The sequence below is a fragment of the Catharus ustulatus genome, chromosome 3 (genome assembly GCF_009819885.2).
Source record: "Catharus ustulatus isolate bCatUst1 chromosome 3, bCatUst1.pri.v2, whole genome shotgun sequence".
Taxonomy (NCBI): Eukaryota; Metazoa; Chordata; class Aves; order Passeriformes; family Turdidae; genus Catharus; species Catharus ustulatus.
Window position 1 is genome coordinate 26,097,724 of NC_046223.1, and position 24,054 is coordinate 26,121,777.

The window sequence follows — 24,054 nt, forward strand, 5'->3', positions numbered from 1 at the left end:
AAATCTCCTGCTGTTTTGATCCTGGTTCTTTTCCATAATTACAGGCCTTAACACCTCTTACCTAGTTGTTAGAAAACAGAAGCTCCACAATAGAAATTAACTGATGGCCTACTACAGTCCTGTGGGCTGTGGCAAACCTGAGGATGACAGAGTTCTGCTTTAGTGCTCCTGGTCTGGCACCTAGTATGTGAGTTGGATAGAATTTAGGTGTTCAAGCACAAGTGTTTATAAAAGGCATTGCAAGGTTTGTTTGAGTGGAGCCTTAATCTTACATCATGGGAGGTATCTAATCTGGAGGTGCCTTAATTTTTATTCAGAAAGTTCCCTGATTTTCAGTGCCTCTGAGTGGATGAAGAGCTGCTGGTTATTCTGGATGTTGCTCCACATGTTGCTGTGTTTTACTCACTTATCATTCAGAGTGAAATATGGAAATATTTCTGTGATTACTCTGTAACTGCTGGACTAAAAATATAACACTTTGGTATCCTAGATCTCTCAATCATAGGTGTTTGCTCATGTAGTCAATTCTGCAGACACCTAAACACACCAGTAACCAGAAAAATTACTCCCTTGTTCAAAGGGAATGATCCAGCTCCTTTTTGTGTGTCATAGCTCACACCTATAACAGCTTTAAGGACTGGGTTCAGTTTTTCCAATTAGGCCCTCTGTTATTAGGAGGATGTAGCAGTTTTGCTGTATGCTTTGCCAGAAAAGCTGCTGATGTTAAATATAAGTTATAGATTAAACTCAAGTCATCTGTGTCTCTCTCATGAGAAGGATGAAAACGTCAATAAAACACATATGGCATCTCAGTTTAATGAGCTTTGTAAGTGATAGATTAAACAAATATATTTCTGAACTTAATTAGAATTAAATAAAAAAATCAGGAAATGGTGACTTTTGCTTTCTCAAATACTTAATTGATTTCTGATTTTGACAATGTGAAGAACAATTAAATAAAACCAAAACCCAAACTAAAACTCTTCTGCAGAGTTCTTGGAATAAAAGCAGCAAAATATAATTTGACATTTATTATTTCTGCAAGAAACGTCATTGTTTGAAAAGAAGCAGCAGTTAATAGAAACTGATTATAGTAATTTTTCTGCTCTCTTATCCCTTAACATACCTCTTAAGGCTACTTTGACTAGAGAATTCTGCTGTACAAGGGCACACCCATGACCCAGGTGCTCCTGTTTAGTCCCATTGCAGTGCTGTGTTCAGTGTAGCATACACACATCATCCAGCATGGCAGGTGTAGGGTTCTGCTGATTGCTGTGATTGATACTGCACTGCTGGATCTGGAAAACTGGGAATAATTGTACCTGTAGCAAGTACAGTGATGGTCTAAGTGATGCCTGATGTTGTTGCAGGTACAGCTTCCCCTTTTACTAATGCACCTTTTTCTCTTTGACAAAGCACTGAGATTCTCAAGCAGTGCAGCACATAGGGCCTTTAAAAAAGCCAAACTTTTAGCCAAAGATCTCAGAGGATCTCTGAACTACTACCAATTAAAGCTTTGCTACTGGAAGCTGCCCTGGGTAGCTAGTGTTGTATTAATTTATTACAAATGAAAAATCTAATACGAAGAAGTAAAAACTATTACCTAAGTAGTGTAACAGTTTTGGTCCCATCTCCTTCTCTACATCTTGTAGCAGAGACTTGCATTTCAAAAGGCTCTAATTTCATCTAGTATCATGTATTATTGGATAAGAAATCCTGCCACTTGGACATGTTGTCATTTCCTTTCAGATAAAATCAAACAAAACACAAGATCTTAAAAAAATACTGATTATAAATTTTGCTAGAACTTTAACTACTTGGGGAAAACGTTTTAGTTGGGCACAGCACTTGACTCCAAATCATTGTGTTAGAGTATTCAAATTTCCAGGCACTCTGAGTAAAAGGTAATTAAGATAGGTAGGTTAAAACTTGGTTATCATCAAAGCCAACTGACACAGGAGTTATTTATAAGGCTGCTTGCGCTTTGGATCCTGAGCGATGCAGAGAGCAACACATTCTTCTGCTCTTTTCCAGCAGTACCTGGAAGAATGAAAAAAGAGATGATGCAATATGTATAGAGGGGAATCACACACTCAAACCAACAACTGAAACATTGATGATATTGAAAAGGGGAAGTGGGTACTTTATCAGCTTTAGCCATGCTCTGTATTTTCCTTTCCATTTTCTCTGGAAGCTATTTTCCTTTATGTATATCATGTGTGTGATGTTAAGAAACAGCTGTATGCATTCTACTCCAGGAAGAGAGCTATGTTCTTAGTCTGAACCCTAAATCTTCCAGCACTGATGTTGATTAAGCCAGGTCTGATGCTTCAAGCGTCTGCTGTGAGTGCCAGAGGGTGGATTCAGGCTACATATTCTTATGCATGGTCTTTCGCATGCTGCATTTTCTTGGTAGTGCTTCTCTTTTTTATTATTTTAAACTATTTTTTATTTTTTGTATTTTTTTTAGTTTTTCCAGCTTTTATCATAAGAAGTGAACTAGAATGAATGTCTAGCTTTTCCTCTTAATAAACTTTTGCCCCGAGAAATAGCAGAGGCTATTTTAAATCCTGCCTTCACAGATTCTGGGTTTCTGCACCAGTGATGCCAAACATGGTGTGGATTGAATACACAGAGTTGATGCTGCTGGGAGCTGGGGAATCATGCTGTGAGCCCCTGTTCATCTCTACTCACGTAGACTGGGCACGGACAAGCAGGCTGTCCCCAGCAGAGAGAGTCAGGGTTTTGCCATCCACAACAACAGTCGATGTGCCCTCCTGAAGGGAAAGAAGGCTTTTAATTCTCCATGTCCTGTCCCCAGCAGAAAGAAAGAAAATGCTGCATGTACAGAAATCTTTCCTACTGAAAGAACACCTGAAACCTGTTCTGTTTCATAAGGTCTTGTCAGAATCTTGGGGTACACTGCCACCAATCTAACCTAGCAGCCTACAAGTTGGTATAGCTCCAGAAATTACAGATAGAATCTTCTGGAGTAGTTCAAGCTCCTCTTCTACTTTTCTGATTCCTCATAGCCCTTTAAGCCTTGAAGAGCAGCTCACAAGTCAGCAGGGGGCTGACTGAAATTGGTGAGTCCCTCCATTTTGGAATGGACTGGTTATTGTCTTGTCAAGCAGGGGAGCCAGGTTCTTGCCAGCCACAAGGTCTTGATTCTACAGGCTGATGTAAACTGTAGTGTAAACAAATGTATTTCAAGATTATGACTTCTTTAATTAGTTTTTTGATAGTCCTATGAATTTCAGCAGAAGAGGAGCTAATAGAAATATCTGCCTCCCAAGCTAGCCTTTTGTGTAATCAAAAATTAGCTTTTCTTTTTCTTTGGGTTGCAAACTTATCCTAGAAGCAAGCTCAATGAAGAACATCTTGATCACCTATAATTCTGATTTAGCATAAACAAGTTATCAGACTTTTTTATTAGTTCATTCTGCTTGATTCCAGTTTGACTTCAGGATGATGACAAATGTTTCAAGGCAGAACTAAGAGGTAATGTTGCTTTATTGCTTGGAGGTATTCTGTTATATTTACAGAATTTAGCCTAGGTAGGGTGCATTAAAATTCCCAAGAAGGATGGGTGCCAGTATTTCTGTCATCAACATACATGAGTTGAGGAAAAAGAGGCTGTTTTTATTGTGGCAGCACTTTACAGCTATTTTTCATTACAGTTAAAAGCTGAAAGGTGGTGCCTGTTGGTGATCTTTTCTATGAGAAGGAAGGGAATCATTCCCGTTTCTGTTGCTAGAAGGCTTTACTACTGTTGAGTCTGAACTTAAACATGAACTCATCAGTTAACAAGTGTGAATTGCTACATACCAACTGCCATATCCAGATATCCGAATTCTTTTTAGTTTTCTCAGTTGTTCCTGGCCCATAAGCTATAACCTAAAAAAAAAAAAAAAGGTAACATTTTCATCCAAGTGACCAAAGTGTCCATATTCATCTTCCAACAGCATTTAAAGTATTTTGTTTTTACAGGAGAATATTCATAGAAGATGATGTTATTTTTACAGACATTAAAATTCACGCTGTTCGGTATTCTCATATTGATTCCTACTGATAAAAAGGGAACTGGTCACACCTGCCACTCCTTATGCTCCTCTGCATCCTCACTTATCTATTCCTTCTGCCTCCTCCCACTCTCAGTTTTGCATCTATATGCTTCCTGCTTCTGTTCTTGGAACAGGCACTTCCTCCTCATGAACTCTGGGCCCTGTCAAGAGCCTGTTGAAATAGAAAAGTTTCTTCTATTAACATTAAAAAGGCTGCAGACACGGCTTCGTCTTTCTCGTTTTCTGGTCCCTCTGTGTTCTTCCTGACATTCCCACACTCTGTCACTTTGCTGTCAACTGTATTAGATTCTTTGGAGTGTGACTCCAAGTAATTCTGGGCAAGAATATGTTTTGTAAACATCCTGCATACAGCACAGATATCAAATGTTGACAGCTTCATTTACACCCAAACCAGACTGTGTTTGACTAAACTGGGAAGCGGAATGTTTGAGGGCAGCCCAAGCTCTCTGGTGACTGCCCAGTTTTCCTTTATGTAGATGGAGGGGGAGAAAAAAAAAAGTGTGTTTACACACCCAGATTAGACTTGGACCACGAATGCTGCTCAAACACGTAAAGAAACTGAACACACTTAAACAGTATTTGCATCATGCTGGGGCTTCTGATTTGGGAAATATGGAGAGAGGGACAGGGGAATGAAGGTGTTTTAATCCCAAAGGAAATAAACAGAAATAAAGTTCAGCTTGATTCTGCAAATGGAAGTAATGATCTAGAAAGCCCCTGCCCTAAGCTAGTCAAATCAATAGACCAAAGACAGGTACTTCTCTCAGGGTGCATAACTTTGTCTGCTGACTATATATTGCTCCCAGGCATGGATTCACTCAGTCTGAACAGTGGGTACCGATTATCCATACCTTTAAAAAGATTTCTTTCTTTTTAGAGAAATTATACCCCCTTACCTCTGTTTCAAAGTTATCTCCAAACATACTCAAGGATTTCTTCTGTTTAATTTCACCACGATGGTCATTCAACCAGCTCGAGAAGGAAAATGGCTCCATAACAGAAGTGGAATTCAGCGGGAAAGGTGTTTCTTTCAGGAGTTCATCTGTAAGCAAGGCAGAGGACTATCAGTGATACTTGCTTAATTGAGGGATCAATTTATAGGCACTATCTAGTTAAAAGTCAGTTGTAACAGTAAGCAGTGCTATGGTCATTATCAGGACTCTTTGAGATTGCAAGATCTGTTATTTGTGTGTCTTCATGGAGTGACTTCAAAGATGTTGTCAGAACTTTGTATTCAAACAGTATGCAATACACTACCTAGTTCTTCCTGGCATAGCCCTCATTCTCTTTCAGACCAGATTTGCACAGGTAAAATATGATGTATCATCTCTGAGCCTTTGTTTATATCATATCCCTCTAAAAGTAGACTTGGGCCTATGGAATAAGCTTATTCTACATCTCTCACATAGTTCGTACTAGCTTTTATGCTTCTTCTCCTCTGTATTTCTTCTCCCCTATATTTGTTCTCTCCTATGTGTCCCCTGTTACTAAATACACTGGCCACAGTGAACTAAACAGATGAGTACAACCTAAAATTTAATACAATGTATTTTTTGTGGTGTTCTTGGAGCAGTAGTTGGATTTAATTTCCAGTAATTCTCCTTCCTAAATTATTTGATTTAAAATAGCTGGAGGACTAATTGCAGTATCAGTATTGCTGGCAAAATTCAAGCTTCATGCTCCATGTTGCTGGTAGATGAAAGGAGCTTTAGTTATTCACCAGCTCACAGTAAAGTGCAGAGACAGAGCAATTGCCTTGGTGATTCTAAGTAGTTTGTTCTGAGATGCCATGAGGGAACACCCATCGAGTAATTTCAAGCAGTAATGCCAACTAGATGCTGGAAAAATTCCCTGGATGGTTTGCTCCCAAATGTATTGTGGTAATAAACTCACAGCCAAATCTTAGTCTCAGTGCTAGTAATAGAACAGCTCTTTTTAAAGTATTAGTTTATTCATTATTCAATACTCTTTTGGTTCTGTTCTAATGCTGAATTTCACTGCTCTACAGTGTTTTGAACATATTACTTCAGTTTTTTATTAAAGACCATTTAGCACACAGTTTTTGAACAGTATGTGAGAGGGTCAGTGCATGCAAGGGATAGCAGTGTCCTGAAAATGCTGTTGCTGTTCATGGGACCCTAGTAAGCACTGAGTACATCCCTCTCCAGATAATCTCGGTGGGATCCTACCCCTTTTGTTGTAGAAACAAAATTTTGCTATTCAAATTCCTTCTCTGTTATCCTGGGAGGTTCGACCTAAGAACCCACTGTGATCCCTCCCAACCTCACCCATGCTGTGATTTTGTGATATTAAAATAATTACAGTAATTTCACGACCATAAGGCGCACCGGACTATAAGGCGCACCCGCCGGGAGTTGGCAAAATTTGCAACTTTGTAGATCAGATAAGGCGCACCGGACTATAGGGCGCACTTTTTTTTTGCAGCGAGGCTCCGCCCCCAGCTCCCTCCGCGCGGTTGCTGGCCGAGGCCCCGCCTCAACCCGGCAGCCATTGGCCCCCGGGCCCGCCTGTACCTGGCAGGGGCGGTGCCGCGGGGCCCCAGGCCTGCCTGCATCCGGCGGGGCCGGGGCATGGCCGCCACCCCTCCGTGCTGCCTGCACGGGGCCGGGCTATGGCCGCCGCCCCTCCGTGCTGCCTCTCCGGGGCCGGGCTATGGCCGCCGCCCCTCCGTGCTGCCTCTCCGGGGCCGGGCTATGGCCGCCGCCCCTCCGTGCTGCCTCTCCGGGGCCGGGCTATGGCCGCCGCCCCTCCGTGCTGCCTCTCCGGGGCCGGGCTATGGCCGCCGCCCCTCCGTGCTGCCTGCACGGGGCCGGTGGGTGCCTGTGGAGGGGCGGCTCTGCCTCCACGAGGCCCGGGCGTGCCTCTGTAGGGGCTGCGCCGCCTCCACGGGGCCAGGGGGTGCCTGTGGAGGGGCGGCTCCGCCTCCACGGGGCCAGGGGGTGCCTGTGGAGGGACGGCTCTGCCTGCATGGGGCCGGCGGGTGCCTCTGGAGGGACGGCTCCGCCTGCACGGGGCCGGGGCGTGCCTCTGGAGGGGCGGCTCCGCCTGCACGGGGCCGGGGGGTGCCTCTGGAGGGGCCGTCCCGCTTGCACGGGGCCGGGGTGTGCCTCTGGAGGGACGGCTCCGCCTGCACGGGGCCGGGGCGTGCCTCTGGAGGGACGGCTCCGCCTGCATGGGGCCGGGGCGTGCCTCTGGAGGGACGGCTCCGCCTGCACAGGGCCGGGGTGTGCCTCTGGACGGGCCGTCCCGCTTGCACGGGGCCGGGGTGTGCCTCTGGAGGGGCCGTCCCGCTTGCACGGGGCCGGGGGGTGCCTGTGGAGGGGCGGCTCCGCCTGCACGGGGCGGGCGGGTTCCTCTGGAGGGGCGGCTCCGCCTCCACGGCGCTGGTGGGTGCCTGTGGAGGGGCGGCTCCGCCTCCACAAGGCCCGGGCGTGCCTCTGTAGGGGCCGTGCCGCCTCCACGGGGCCAGGGGGTGCCTGTGGAGGGGCGGCTCTGCCTGCACGGGGCCGGGGGGTGCCTCTGGACGGGCGGCTTCGCCTGCACGGGGCCAGGGGGTGCTTCTAGAGGGGCCGTCCCGCCTGCACGGGGCTGGGGCGTGCCTCTGGAGGGACGGCTCCGCCTGCACGGGGCTGGGGCGTGCCTCTGGAGGGGCGGCTCCGCCTCCACAGGGCCGGGGCGTGCCCGCCGCTGCTCCGCCCCGCCTCCACCTGGCAGCCATGGCCCTGCCGGCTCCCTCCATGGCTCGCAGCTCGCACTTCCGGGTAGGCAATTTTTTTGAACTTTGTCCATCAGATAAGGCGCACCGGACTATAAGGCGCACTTCCGGGTTCCAGGGAAAATTTTAGTCAAAAGGGTGCGCCTTATAGTCGTGAAATTACTGTATATGTTTAAAAATAATTCCTCTTGGCAATGCCTCTTTGAGGAAATTATTAAAGTAATCTGAAGAAATCTGCAGCAGAGGAAAAAAATTTGTTTGAAAGCTTTTTTTCTTCAGGTTTTTTTTTTTTAAAGCATCTTACTTTTACATTATTTAACTCAAATATTTAAAACAACTTTTACTGAAAAGCAAGCTCCTCCAGAGAAACTAAGCAGCACCAAAGGAAAAAATAAAGTCTTTACATTAGATTTATTTTACTCTGAACTTGTAAGCATTAACAAGATCTTGTCTTGAACATTCTGTATTTTCTTGTCTGATAACACTAAAATGCAGTGTTAAGGTATTTATATGGTGATTTAGTTTTGGCGCTTCATTTTTCTCATTGCAATATGACCAGTGGGGTTTTTTTTCCTTAATTTTCACTGGTTCATCAAACATCCTTTGGCGTTAATTAGCAATGCATACACACTTTGGCCTTAAATTATGGATATGTGCAAATGAGGCTGCAGTGAAAAATTGCTTTTTTGACTAGGGACTGATATAAAACAAAGGTCTAAAATATCATATGTGTTCACACACAGCAGAGGAGGAAAAGAAAAAAAATATCAGAAATTTTATCAGAAGGTACTCAGTGCAACTGGTGTTCCAAAAGACATTAACATATTTTGTTCTATTAATTGCTGAAATATTTACCAGTTGTTTTTGTTTTACGTTGTTTTCAGACTAAAACTCATCATTTGAATTCAAAAAAGTTTCTTGTAGTTTAAGAATACAAGAAAGTTACCCATTGGTAGAGCTTTCTATTAAAATGCATGTCCTAGTTAATAGAGGTATGTGGGGTTTTGGTGGTGGGTTTTTTGCTTGTTTGTTTACTTTAAAAAAACAAAAACATATGGGACCTGATAGGATAAGAGACAAATACTGAGATGCTGTCAATATACTGCTCAACCTGGGGAATATTTCTTCTCCACAGTCTAAGAATTCCAGCATCAACAAGTAACAGCATGAACAAGTAAGTTCAGATTTTATATGCTGGAGAATGAATAGCAAAAAGCTGAATCTCAAGGATGGGCACTGTGGTATTTTAGGAAAGGAGAACTATGAATGTTCCTCATGAATTGCAAGGAATTTGGGGTAAAAAAGAAAGCCAAAGTACTTGCTTATATTTTGACCAAGAAGCAACACAAATCTACAATAAGAAGTCTAAGTTTGTACTTTAACTTCTGTCTGTTATTCTCCATAAATATAACTTTGCTATTTTCCTCTTTCTGCTGATCTCTGACTCCAGTGGCCCCAATCAACTGGGACAACACACATGGGACAAAAGCACAGAGTGGCCTGTGCCTACTTGGGGTTGGTGTGAAGTGCAATACATCCTGCATTTACTATGGTGCTCTGTCCTTTCCTGCCTGTGATAAACAGCTGACATCTAACAGTTTAATTTACTTTCAAGTAAAGATAGATTTTTCTTTATTCAGACTTTAAGTTCCTCAGTTTAAGAGCTTTTTTTTTTGACACTTGTCTTATCAGCAGGCCCTAGCCTGTGAGTGGGTTTTGGCTTAATACTACTTTTGATGTTAATGGGACTTGCCCAGTGACAGCATAATGGCCTTTGAAAACTGTGCTCATGTGGAATTAACCTTTTAGTGTGACCCAGTATGATGATTTGACTATCTGTTACTGCAGAACAATGAGAGAGCACTGTGGTGATGAGGTGTGTGACAGATATGTGACATTATCAATAGACTACTTGACTGAGTTCTTATTTAACCCTGAAGCTGATCCCTTGCATGATGCTAAAAGCTGTAGGTGTCCTAATGCTTGTGAAATTGAGCTAACAAGCTGCAATGAAGAGGATCCAATCTCTTGCAGTTCCACACATACTGGAGTTGAAGCCTGTGCTTCTAAAGGAACTGAGTATTTCTAATCAGGCTAAGGGCTTATATTTAGATATTCTTGCTTATATTTCTCTTTAGCCTTCATTTGCTTTCAACAGTATCTGAGGAAGTGCAAGCCTGTGTTTCTGGAGTTCTGTTCTAGCAATACTGTGAGGCAAGGAGACAGCATGTTTAATGACGGTAAAGGTAAAAATATGCCAGCAAAATGCAAGAAAATGGCACTTCTAAACTAGTCAGCTAATAGTCTTGTGTAGGTTTTTCCAAGTAATATAACACTAAGTGGAACATCAAATCCAATATTTTCTTACATTTTCAGACATCCATTTAAAGGTTCAATACTAAAATCCAGTTCTGCAGATCATTGCTATTAAAAATTTATATCACAGCAATGTGGTCTTTATGGGATTATAGCTTTTTTCAGGTTTAATTACAATGTGTTGATGTCATGTTAAGCTGAAAAATACGTTGTGTTTGCTTAATGAGTTTGTAAATATTTAAAAAAGGGAATTACAGGTTTTAGAGGAAGTTAAACAATACTGAACTGTACTGAGTCTAAAAATATTAAACTGGGCAAAGAAGGAGAGAATAGCTTGTGAGAAAGAGCAAGTAGAATGTACAGGTAGTTACAGCCTCAACAGAAACTATCTAATGAAGAGTTTGAGCTTACTGGGAGTCCTGTGCTTCTGATGCAATAAAGAGAACAGGTAAAGAAGATTGGCATTGACTGACCAGATATATGCTTAACTCACATGTTACATGGAAGGCCCCCCTTCCCTTCCCTGGTGATGCCCCCAAGCTTTCTTGTCAAGAAATCAAACTGCCTCATTCTCTTGAGCCCTACTATCCCCAAGTTCTTCCCACTGCTCTCATTTCTCCAAGATTTGTTCAAAAGAAAAGAGCAATAAAGCACTTGAAATATATCAAAATAAGGTCAACTGATTGAATATTCGTTTTATGAAAAATGATATCCTTCAGTGATGTGTCACCCTTCACTTGTACAGAGCACATTCTAGATGGAACAAGGTTCAAATCTTTAAATCCCCATATACTCTTACTAATTATCCCACCATCCTGAGGTGCTGTGCTGTCTCAGAAACCATCTGTCCCTACATGCTGAGGCCTCATCTCCATGCAAGGATGTGACAGTCAAATACTATTATTATATTACTAGTCTATTATTAAATGGTGTCTCCCTCTATAACAGCAGAAGACATTCAAAGTGGAGTGACTGAATCTTCTTTGTTTTTTCATCCTTTAACTGAGTTTAAAATGGTCCAGACTAGGGATAAAGAACTCATGAATTATTTTTGAATTAGATATTAATTTGTTTCTGTACACTTTCTAATCATAATTTCCATGTCCTCAATACTACATCATAATGAATAATTCCAATGATAGAGTTTTGCAGCATTTCACATTCAGTTGCCAATGCCAGCAATAATGCATTTGTTAGGATGTTTTTCCCATGTGTGCCTAAGTAATTTCTGTGGAAAAGTCTCTTTTATTCTCCAAGTTAACAGAAATGTCAATGAGGCTAGTAGGATTTCAATACCTCTGCAAATGAAACAGGTGAAATAAGGGACATAATTTCAGACATCTGGGTTTGAAAAAACAAGTGGTTAACCCAGTCCATATAAAAATCCAGAGTGAAAGCACTGAGAGTGAGTGATTACTTTGAGGGCTGTTGGTTCATTTCCCTGCTGTGGAATATAGATGCAGAAGCATTTAGTTGAAAATACAGCACTCACTTGGTGCAATCATACATTTCCCTGTGTAACTGTATACTTTTTTGTAGCATGCCCTGAGAATTGGCATGACTACTAATTTATGACTTGTCCTTGTAATTATTTCTAGGCACATTTTTCTTTGTGTCATTAAATCTATGCTGGAAACTGAAGACCTTTTTTTTCACTAATTGAAACTAAGAAGTTTGATGAGGAAAGCTTTGAAAAATATTTTCGTAATAAAAAAATATAGCTTTTTCAAAAGGAGATATCATCAGCCAGAAAGAAAGTTAAACAAAAAAAAATCACTATTTAGGACATAACTATTTTTAAAGGTTTTTCATGATCTAGCTAAGTTAATGTAATTAAGAATGACAAATATTATTGAGGAAGGCTGTCCACTTATCCAATCCTAAAACAAAGAATCTTAATTCTGTTTCTGAATCTGCCTTTTATAACTTGGGGTTTTTCATTAATTCTCTTCATAAGTAACTTCAATTTGCATAGAATAGGAATAGGATATTTCATTACAACAAGAGTTAAGACCTCAGTCTATTGGTGAGACAAGGATGTTTACAGCATATGTGAGCTATTACCCCTAAATAGCCTTAGAAACACTACTGAAAATGTCAGACAAACTCCATTAGTGAGTTCTCTGTTTCAGATGTTGCTGTCTGGGGAGCATTTAAGAATGTAAGGAAGAAAGCAGCTGCTTTATTAGAGAGGACATACCTGCTGTGAAATTGCTGAGTTTTATGGCTCTTAAATATTTCTTATTTTTTTTTACAAAAGTCTGAACAGAAAGGAGAACAACTGTATAGGGTATTTCTTCCTATTTCCCTGATAGGTTTATATGCACATTATGCACTATAGGTGTATATACAGATCAGTAGTGGCTTGGTTCATGTGGTGAAGCATTGGGAGAGCTCCCAGAGCTTCCAGTTTATGTCCTGGACCTGTATGAGCAGGCTCACTTGAGAATAATATGGGAGAAGCAGATTTCTTCCTGAAGACTTTCTTGAGAGGTTTTTTGGTGTTGTCTTTAGCAGCTCTGGGAGCCTAATGAACCCCTTGGCTCCAGAGAATGTGCAGCCTGCAGCCCTGGGTCTTGGATGATACATTGTAGTTTGGAATTAAGAAAATAAAAGTAGAAGTTTTCATATGGAAAATTATAGCAGCCCTACTCCATGTTGTAATTCTACTTTATTTCTGCATTAAATATTGCTGACTTAGGTTGGTCTGTCTGAGGAGTTAATTTTCATTCATTATGAGCTCTGTATTCATAAGGGTGTAGTAGAAAGCATTTAAATATGAGAGGAGGGGGCAGAGATGAAATTGGTGAGAGGTAATGTTTATTAGAATGGAAGGGTTGTATTATATGGCTCTATCACCTTCTTCCATCTACATATCCTTTGCAGTTTAGTGCAGCTTCAGGAGAGATACAAACACGACTGGGAAGTTACTTAAAGGATCTATGTATGACAGGCTAAAGATGAATAGTGTTTATATGGTCATCTTTGCAAGAAGAGAGCAATGAGGATGATACAGAAAAAGAACATTCTCATTGTTGGTATAAGTTACAGAGATGGTGTTGTAGGGAACTGTACAATTTTGATGGGTCTAGACAGTTTAAAATTATTAAGTCTCTGTATTGGTTAGTCCTTAATTGGATAGTCCTTAAAATCTAAATGCTTATAAACTGTTTTTTTGTTTGTTTTGGACTTTTTTTTTTTTAATACAAGTACTCGGAGCAGAAAGAAGTACCATGTTCTAGAAGAGAAGGAGAGATCCGTTTAGGTGTGTGTTGGATGTCCTTCAAGATGAGAGTAATGAGAATCAAATAGTCAATTTTCTAAACAGATACATAGCAAAAAAACTTAAGTTCAAAATTAGCATTCTTATTTGGAAAAAACCCACACAATATCTTTAGAATTATTTCAATGTACTTAAAACAGAAAGGCACAAATATTAATACAGTAATTTTAAATTCAAAAGTATGACCCTGTAGTTGTCCTAGTGCAAATGCAGACAGAATTTCTTCCTGCATGTTTTTAGTTTTCTGAAGAAGCTTTAATTGAATTAACATTGCCCACTAGCCAGTTAACTAAAAAGAAGAAAAAAAAAAATAGAAGACTAAAGATCTGCTTGTTTTTATATATCAGTGAAACAAGACTGAGCAGCAAATACTGTCTATGGAGGTTCACTGGATTAGATCCAGAGGATGTCCATACAGAAGCCAATTTTTATGGTGCTAAGCTTACCCTTGCAACTTGTTTAATAGCACTGCTGAGACCACAAAACATTTACAGAGCATGCCCTAGGCTCTATGGTAACCCCTGCTCAATTGACTGAAGAAAATACCAAATTTTTCATGCTCATTCAATTCCTTAGGTTTTTTTTACTCTGAATCACAAACACAAAACAGCACTATATTGTAACTATACTAACTAGATTTTTAGTCCAGACTGTAAATCACCCTAGATACACCAAAAATCAATGAAAGTTTTGCTAGTGAAGTCACTATGGGGATGGTTTTTCTATTACATATCTGTACATTCACTCACAATAAAGCTTGTTTGGGAAATAAAATTTTATTGACAATTAGAAGTAGATTACTTTGGAGAAACAAAACCTTGACATTTTACCTATACTAGCAGTGTTCATGAAGTTCATTGTCAAACACACCTAACCTAGGAAATTTTTTTTTATTGTAGTTTCTTCTCCATCAAATTAGTCCTAAATGAAGTGTGGATTATTTCAGGCATGGCAGGAAAGGCTTTTGAGTTTCTGGTTACTTCTGCAAAGAATATTTAGCCATCACTGTTTACTAGAACCAAGGTTCCTCTGTCTGAACTGTCTCTTGTCCTCTTGACTAGAAAAGTGAGATGAAATAGATACACTGCGATAATCTTGTTCTCAGGCTGATTCAACTGAAAGTAGCAAGACTTGTTTTGATAACTATGATTCCTCATGTCAAAAAATATGCAAAGTAACCCAAATCAACCCATCTTGAGAGTTTCCTGTATAGCCTATATCCTGATTATATTCAGTCTTTTTTGATAAAATAACCAGGGGAGAGTATTCTCAGACTTTATTTCTGCACATGGAAACAAAAGAGTCTAGTAGTAAAATACAAAACAGTTCCAGGCAGGATGCCTCAAGTAAGGACTGCATGCAATTTATATTTCTGATTATATTTTTCCTGATGGTATTTGAGTCCCTCTTTTGCATCTTCATGTATTCTGATTGCCCTGCTTTCAGAAGGCCTTTCCCTGCTATTGACTAAGGCAGAAATCATAAATAAATCACAAAAAGGTCTGGACTTAGTTTGTTTTTTGTTTTGTTTAATTTTTTAAAAAATTTTTTTAAAAGCCATTGGAGTGTGATTGAATCCATTTACAGCTTTCATCTATGAGTGAGCTGCAATCCAGGATTTCTTTGAAGATGTTTTTCCTCTATTTTATTCCATTTCTCTCTAAGAAGGTGAAGCACTAGTGTTCAGGCTTATGTAGAGAGGAACCTGAGAGCACTTCAGCTGGCACTTTGAAATTGAAGTGATTTTGGAGTTTCAGAAGATAAACTGAAAAAAAACCAAAGGCTGAAACTCCATCCTCTGCATAACCCAGCTCAAATAATGATGAGATATGTATGGAAGGAAATATCGTGGCAACTGGTGGTAGCTTGTTACATGTTAGAAATGTCATGCTGGTTGCTGAACTCTACTTCTTAAAAGAAAAAAATTTAAAAAAAGAAAAGAGAGCTGCTGAAGGAATGAATCGAAAACATTGTTTTCATATCAGGTGGGTATGTCTTCAGAGTGAACATATTACCAGTTTACTTTGATCTCAGCCAAACTATTTGATTTTTTTTTTTTTTAGCATTGTCAGTCTCACTGACAGTTACAGGAGCTATGAACTAAAACTTTTTTAACTAAAAATGTGGGGTATTTTCCTCATGCATAACATATCATTGAGATGATGGGTTAGTTATTGTCCACAAAACCTGAGAATTGGAAAAAGGGAGCTGTTCTCCAGACCAAAAACCTGTGAGATAAATTACAAGAAAAAAGCTTCTGTACTGGATTTGTCAATAAGTTTCTCAGAATTGCTTGTTTTAGAAAAAAGGTGTCAGGCTTTATTGTAGCTTCTGATTTGTTAGGTTTGATCTTTAGCTCTAATCTTCTGCAATAATACTAGCAATTTTTTTTCTGCCCTGATATTATTAATTTTTTACTGATATTTAAACCCTTAGCCTGGTGGGATGCTTATTGGAAATCACTGTATTGAACAAGGATGCTATGTGTGATGTGGTATTTTTTTTACTACAGCAGCATCTAGAGGCTTCATCTGAAATTATATTTCCTCTGCTAAACACTGTATGAACACACAGGGAGCTAGGTACCTGTGCTACCTAGCCCTCACACATGTCATGCAAAAAAAAAAAACCTAAACAAACCAAACCACCAAAACCCAAACACTGGTGACATGCTCAGACTAAACCAGATTTTGACAGTGCATAGAAATAAAGGTAAGATCTTGGGGACAACCCCATTTTATTTATAAGAAACATGGAGCCTTTCTCTGAGAATCACATTCCCCAGTCAGCTAAAGAACCAGTGCCTAAAGCCAGTTCAGCAGCAAAGTTTTCAGGCAGGGTTTCTGAGTGCTTTACCATTTCCGAATTGCAAGGGCTTTAAGGTTCCCATACAGAAGACTTTTCTCTTAATTTCATGTTGGCAAAAATGTTTTAGTTAACTACTTTTAGGAAGTTTGCAAAAAACAGCTTAACTCAATTTTAGGATTTGAGTAAGAGCTTTGTTCTGTTATTGATTCAGATGGCAGACACTGACTTTTTTATCGTGACTATCAAGCTGAGAAAGGGGATAAATGTGGAAATAACGTTTCACTGGAACTTTTGTCTCTCTTAGAGTAATTCTTAACAATCATCTTAAGATATTTAGGAATTGATGTAGAGATTAAGGACAGCTGGATCCAAAAACCTTTTAGAGAGGGGAAATTTAAATTTCTCTTGTGATAAGAGCTATGGAATTCAAATTTTGAGTGTGACTGGATGATGGCATTGAAGTTGGTCAAGAGTAGCATAGAAGGGTGTGGCGCACCTGAGCCATACCCACATTTCTTGGCTGGTGCAGGATGTCCCTCAGTTGCCAGCACAGTGAGACAGCAGAGAGATTTGAAAGAACCAACCAATCTGAGCAGTGGGATTTGACTGAACTGGTTAGCATTTGGCTAACTGGTGTTGGATCTCTCCAGGAAGGAATCTCAGGCTCTCCTGGAGATTACACAGACAGCTTCTGCTGTTACTACAGTGATTTTTCATGTATCAATTAAGAACCTGGTAATGTTATGGAAACTTTTCAGGTAGCTCTTGCAGCAGACCAGGTTGTACTCAACTAAATCACTTCCAAATAGTCTGTAGAGCTGTTCCAGGTGCAGAAATGATTGTATTTTGTGTGTTTTTCTGTACATAATGAAAACATAATTAAGGGTAATTTTGGGCATAGTTCAATAGCAATGGATCATGCACATGCTGGGTGCTCAGGTAAAGCTGTGGGCCAGCAGGATTGGAAGATTTCAGCAAAACAAATCTCCCACTGAAGGTGCTGTTGCAATATCCTTGCAATTGAGGGTTTTGTTGCCATGCAGAAAGCAACCATCATGTTTGTGAGATCTGACTCCTAAAGCCAAAACAAATAACTTTGCTTTCTAGAAATCACTTTCTCTGTTCTATGTCTCTTTCCAACAGATTTAAATACACTTAAAACTGCAGTATCTTTTCCAGTATGGAATTTGCAGTCACTATCCACAACAGAGATAAAATAAATATGTGGCAAGACAGCATGGAAACAAAATGTTAAACAGATCAGACCCCATAGGAAATGGGGTCATCTGGCTTTTCTCTACTTTTCGCAAGAGTAGATCACAGCATATAGTTATAGGTAAAGGAGTTCAAGTAGGTTTAAAGTGTATTAATTCTACTTGCAAAAATCTCATTATGGGCTGTCAGAAGTGAAATTTTGTTAGTGTAAGACTTGAAAGGCAAGGAAGGATACAGATACTTGCATTTCACACTAGTACAGTTACCTGGTAGGTGGATATGATGGCATCACATGACCAAACAAGATGCTGTTTGTAATCATGTATACAGAATTTCCTTGAGGTTGGGGGAATAAAAGGATTTCCCAAAGTAACTTTAATTTACACAATCATAAAGAAAAACAAATACTTATTTTATGTGGTGATAATCATTGCTCTTCAATCAGCAATTGCTCTAATTCTTAAATTAATTTGCATTACCTGGGTTTGGTTTTCCAGTTTTATATTGCCTTGAATTGAAAAACCTGGAATAATGAACATTTAAAAAGAAGTAAAAAAGTCATATTCTGTAGGTTAATAAAGACTAGGCAGTAATATTGGCCAATAAGTTTTGTGCTGATAATGGATGTCAAATCCTTAGCTACTATCACATGTATGCAAGACTATACCTATTTTACTGACAGAGGATTTGTCTGAAAGTCCTACAAGATTAATGTCACTAAACGCTTCCCTTGCTCACCTTTAGTAAGCATTTAACAAAGCGATTACTTAATGACATTCAAATGTTTCCTAGAAAGTAACTCTCTACCAAATTTGCCACAGTCCATGCATAAATAATATCAATTAAAAGCATTTAGATTAAAGCAAGAGTGAAAGAAGCCTTAAAGCAGTTTAGTGCTCTACCTTAATAACCTAGCATTAAGCAGCGTTAATTTTTCACTCAATCCTTTTTGCACTTAGAAGCAGTGTGCTACTAAGTTTACTGGTTCAAGAAAGCGTGTTCCAGATGGATTTGCCAAATACTTGATTTCTCATTTTTTTAAAAATCTGATTAGATTAATTTGGAGCATACAAAACATGATTAAGAAATTATAGAGCAGCAAATACCTTTTAACTAGTCTATGTAAAATGTAGCATAAATAGCTAACCAATGATGTAAACCACAGACTGACAAAGATCTACAATATAATTCCAATTTTTTTAAAAATTTACAAAGTAAAAAGCTTACTCTTGTATTATTGGTATAAGTTGAGTGCCGAGATCTTCACAGTGAAACCATTTTTCAAAGAGGACATTAGTTGATTCTCCAACATAGTATCTAATAAAGTAAACACATTAGTCAATCCTTTTATTAACTAACTGATCAGGCAGTTTCAGTCTTTTGAAGAAAATAGCTACTTGATGTTGTGTAAGAGAAACTTATTGTCAAGCCTGGTGCACTTCATTCTGAAGAATGGTTATTTGGGAAAGCTTTCTGTTTCCATGGTTAGGTGACTTGGAGGTGGTGTGCTCAAACTTCTGTGGAGTGCCTTGTAGTTCTGTTGATCAGTCACAAATAAGTCACCAAATTCCTTCAGCAACTTTTCCAATTTCATCCTGGAAATGATTGCTGCCATAATCTCTCGGGACTTTCACTTTGGATGTAGTTACGGCAAAAAAACCTGGACCCAAATACCATTTCCAGAACCTGCTTCCATGCAGCTGTGACATAAATATCCATACTTGACAGAGTCATCTTGCTTAATGCCCATGCATAGGCTGATAAGAAAACAAGGTGGCTTATGGACTTGTTAGTGAAAAATAGATGGTTTTCAGCTACACAGGTCTGGGAAGTATTTGAGTCACCCCTCTGAAAAGGAATTTAGTGCTTCATTTGCGTTAATTTTTTGTCTTAACAAATAAAATAAATTTTGGTGATGTCAACAATTCAAGGTTGCTCTATGGAATCAATCTATGGAATGGCAAAAACAGAATTTACACTCAGATTTTTAAAAGACTGCATGGACTGGCAAGGAATGATGCTCCAGTCACTCATATTATCAATATTTTTAAAAAGGTCTCGTGCCTTTTAGGTTTAAGTTACTGGAATGTGTGTCTGAAGAGGAAAACAAAACTTATGTAATTATCCTGTGCAAATCTGTATATTCATGTCTGCTTTATATATCTACACACATATTGTCCAGAAATCTTCTAAGAGCTCCCTGGCTCCTCAAGTTTTGTAAAAATAGAATACACTGAAAAGAGTAACTATCTATACCTCCAGTATAGAAAAAACAGCGCTGCCAGCACAAATTCTGAACACAGACACTCTACAGAGAAGGGAGATGCTAAAAACGTCTTGTTTGGTACAAACAATTATCCAACAATATGACTAATATCAAACTTCTTTGGTTTTGTACTTATTTGCCATAGAATTAAGATTAACTAGATCATTTTTCTCATAGCACAAGACATGTATTCATTACTTAGCCTGGAACACTGGGGCAGGCTACTTATTCTTGACTTGTGCAGTAATCAGCACACTGGGGCCCCTGATTTATGACTAAGGTTTGGAGACATGATAAATAATGGAACAGTAACACAGTATTAGACCTTGAGTCAGCATACTTCAAAGTGCATTATAATTTCCTCTTGTGCAGTCTTTGCTGCAGGTGGCTGGTATTGAAAAAAGTATGAGACCCTGAGAGATTCTGATTGGAAATTCCCCTTTCTCCCAGGAGCACACAGAGGGAATGCAGGTTCAAAAGCATAACAAAATCGTTCACTTCCAAACTTTCAAGTGTCTTTATTCACCACATCAGAGTGAAAACAAGGGCACTAAAAAACCTCTGATTCCTTTTCAGGCATCTGATTAGATATTTTGAATTGAGAATGTGTTAATTTCCACCTGCAAGCCATAAGGTAGCTTTTAGTTTAGCTTCTCCACATGAGCATGCCTATATTGGCGTGAAAAATCTCTAGATCAGCCTAGATTCCTAAAAAGGCATTCAGCATTTCTCTCTCTAATACCATTCACAGACTTCACATGATAGGTTGTTTTACTTTAAGTAGTTTACTTTATTATTAACGTATTAAAAGAGCTTAAATAATAAACTGTTTCATCTAAATCACTGGCCAATTTTTTCTAGTGCAAATTATCTTTTAAATAATGTAAGTCCATACAATCTACAGATCTTTAGTGAAAGAAAAAATGGGAAATGCATAGGTAAACAATACCTTAAATGAACTGGACTTGTTTCTAGCTTGGAATTTAATCATGTGGAGTTCTTGTCTTGAATTGTCCCTTTATTACTTTCTGTAGCCTTTTTCCTTGGAATGAAAAAGTATGTCTTTCTAGTTCTGCATACTTGCAATCTTCCTGCTGTGACACTACCCATGCAACAATCAAAACTGCAGGTGAAAGGACAGGACCAGCACTTTACAGACATCACTGCAGTTTTAAATCTGTACAGATTATATGAATATAAGCTATAAATTCTGCTTGGTCTGTCGTCTCTGGTTAACACCAAGACAGCTTTTCTAGATTTGCTAATGTTTTACTGCTGTGACTTTGTGAATTCTATATGGACAGTCCTTAGTCCTGCTCCCTCTAGAATACAAAGCAAACCACTCAATTATATTAAGATGTTTTTCTCAAACTAGGCAGAAGCGTACAGTGTAGAGGGGACTAGTGGTGAGAAAAATGAATTTGTTTCCAGCTTCCCACACACTTGATGAGAAAGCTGCTTTTCATCTTTTTTCCTTTCAGTGCTTACAAAGGAATTAATATTCTGCTTGACAGAGCTGATAAAAAAGTTGTTTGGGTTATTAGAGAGCTCTGAGTTATTTTTCAAAACTTAAGCCAATAGCAGTAGGTAGTGCAGAAGTAGATTGCTATAACCACAACATATACCTAAGAAATTTCAATATGGTCCTTGTTTAACCAAAGCAAATGCTAAATGAGATCTCTGTTTATGTATGTTAGATAAATAGATGTGTGGGTAGAATTAGTCCAAATTTACCAGGATGAATCTGATAAATTATCAGGAAACTTAAACACAGCATTGTATTGATATGAGAAATTAATTTATATTATGAATTCTAACAGATGAGTCAATAGTTTATACTTCACCTTAGCCCATCAATTTCTGTTTTTAATCTTTCCCTCTCAACCACAAGACCCACAGTGTTTTCATATCTCTGAGGAGAGTGAGGTATCCTGGCAGGCAGCAGGAACATCTGTTAAAAGAAACCAGAAAGTATCAGTGCCAGGAAGTCTGTTTTTTGCATTGCCCTTTTCCTGCCCCTCAACCTGCAAAATCTTCTGCTCCTTGCCCCACTTCTCCCCTACTTTCTGTTGATCTTGTGTTGCTCCTTTGCAACTGCACTCACTGTGGTACCCACAGCCCTGCAAACACTGTTTTTCTTGCTTTCTCTGGGAATGATGACACAGTGACTGCAATCAGCACTGCCTTGATGGTAGTTAAGTTCTCCCCTCCTGGTTTGATCATCACTGCTAGACACAATTCAAATGAAAAATCTAACCAATTACTCATCTGAAATTTATAAACTTACTGCAATTTCTGAGTAATTGAAATGGAAATAAAAAGCGGGGTTTTTTGTCTGCTCTATAAAATGTCTAAATTAATCAGCCACATGTATCCTCCCAACACAGTGAGCACTTTTGCATATGATGAGGAGTGCTATTCTTTCTGAAAATAATTAACAAATATGAGGGGTTATTTCCTCATGAAGTTACAAAGTGAATAGGCAACATGTGGTTAAGACAGGTCTTTTTCTGAAGCTTGAGAACAAACCCTTTCCTAGCAGTTACCTGTGCAGCAAGTTGGTAAACCTATATTCACCAGTACAGATGTTTTTGCTAAGGCTGGGCAGTCATTACAGCTCCTCTGCCTACAATACAGAGCTAACGATGGTGCCTCAGCAGTGTTAGTGTCAGTCTTTCCACCAAGCATTGTGTGCTCCTTTTCATTACTGCTTCTCTTACATGCTGAGATCTCAGCTGGGTGTGCTCCTTCAGTGTGAAGTGTAATACCACAACCTCGTAGTTGGAAAATGTGGTTCTGTTTCGTCACTGAAAAACTTATAATGCTTTTAATGGCATTAAGCTACTGGGTTTAACACGTTTTTCATTTTAAAAGTTGTCTCCACTACACCTAATAATCCTTTCAAAGACTTGAGCGCAGTCCAAGCTTGTGTCAATAACCATGAGTGGCAGTTGTAGTACATCTAACTCTAACTCATAGTAACAGCCAGTATCTATTCATGCTGTCAGTAAAAGCACTGCAATCTATGCTTTAGCAAGTGTACTACTATAAAGGAAAATTGGATAAATTTCATTTGTCAACGACTCTTTTAAAGCTGTCCTACTGTGATGGCTGGAAAGCCTAGCTCTGAGGACTAAAGAAGGCTGAAAATACATGAATTATTTGAATTCCTCCGTTCAGGCAGTTTGCTTAATGGTGTGGGTGGGTGAGTGGTGTGTACCTGGCAAGGTGTAAATAAAAGACTGATCTGACTGAATTCACATGGCAGATCCCATGCAATGCAGGAGAATAAGAACTTTTCTCAGTATTCCTGACTATATAAATAGGTGCTCCAGATGTTCAGAGGGGTTTTTATCTGTTATTGAAACAGTCAAATGTTGAACACAGTTTACGGTAGTTTCTTATTATTTACTTGAAATTTTTAATACTCCATTCAAGCTTTTTTTTTACCCAATAGATCCTGATGCCACCTCTTGCATAGCAGGTATAAAAAGGTTTCTAAATAACACCTAAAACAATAATTTAACATAAGTATGTTATATTATAACTATAACATAAAAGAATCCTGTTTTACCTCCCCTTCTCGGATGACAACGTCTTTTTGTTTCCCATTTTCAATTATCTTTAAACACATATCTCCTTGAACCTGGTAAAAGAGCTGAAGAAATAAGAAAATAGAATTAAGGCAGCTACTCCAAAACCTTGTGTACTTTATATACTCTATACAAAGAATACATGTATAAATATATTCAATTTGCAGTTACAGATTTTTTTCTAATGATAACAGGCTTCTAAAATTTATTGATTTAAAAAATGTTACAGAATATGTATTATTTCTATTATCTTACTAAGAATAAACAATCTATCCAAGAGGTCTATAAATGCACAGAGCTATCTTCTGGACCTAGTGGAATTCTACTATCCTGGTTTTACCCTTGGAATTACTTTTTGCAGGGCACAACGTTACAGTTTAAGCATCCATTAATTACACAATATAGAAAGCTTCATTTCAGATGTAGCAGGGTCTTTAATCAATCAAATTAAATGCCATCTTTCCAAATAAGCTCCAATTATGCACACACAGGGGTTTTTTGGCGTACTTTTTCAATTTTTTAATGGCATTTTCTCATTTGGGAAGAATTGCCCATTTGGAAGTTGTTCTTCTTTACTTTTGTGAATACCCTCAAATCCAGCAACAGTTGCTACTCTTCCCACTGTGTATGTAATCACATTCCAAGTGTATATAAGGACAGAGCCACTGAACCCAAAATTCTGTCTTCGGTGACCTTTCTATGGCTGTTTTCAGAAAAAAACCAGCTCTGCTTTGTGGGGGCTCTGAGGTGCT

The 24,054-nt window shown here is 39.2% G+C and overlaps 1 protein-coding gene across 1 annotated transcript in view; it reads right to left on the reverse strand.

Annotated features, from left to right (window-relative positions):
* Positions 1–1,961: 1,961 nt before the first annotated feature.
* The window catches only part of HAAO (3-hydroxyanthranilate 3,4-dioxygenase), a 33,949-nt gene continuing 11,856 nt past the window's right edge, over positions 1,962–24,054 (reverse strand). The window contains exons 3-10 of the mRNA XM_033055866.1: positions 23,284–23,367; positions 21,554–21,660; positions 18,671–18,760; positions 17,923–17,966; positions 4,982–5,127; positions 3,829–3,897; positions 2,695–2,777; positions 1,962–2,040 (exon numbers count right to left, since the gene is read on the reverse strand). Of these exons, the coding sequence (XP_032911757.1) occupies positions 1,962–2,040; positions 2,695–2,777; positions 3,829–3,897; positions 4,982–5,127; positions 17,923–17,966; positions 18,671–18,760; positions 21,554–21,660; positions 23,284–23,367 (702 nt within the window). The remainder of the gene's footprint in view (positions 2,041–2,694; positions 2,778–3,828; positions 3,898–4,981; positions 5,128–17,922; positions 17,967–18,670; positions 18,761–21,553; positions 21,661–23,283; positions 23,368–24,054) is intronic.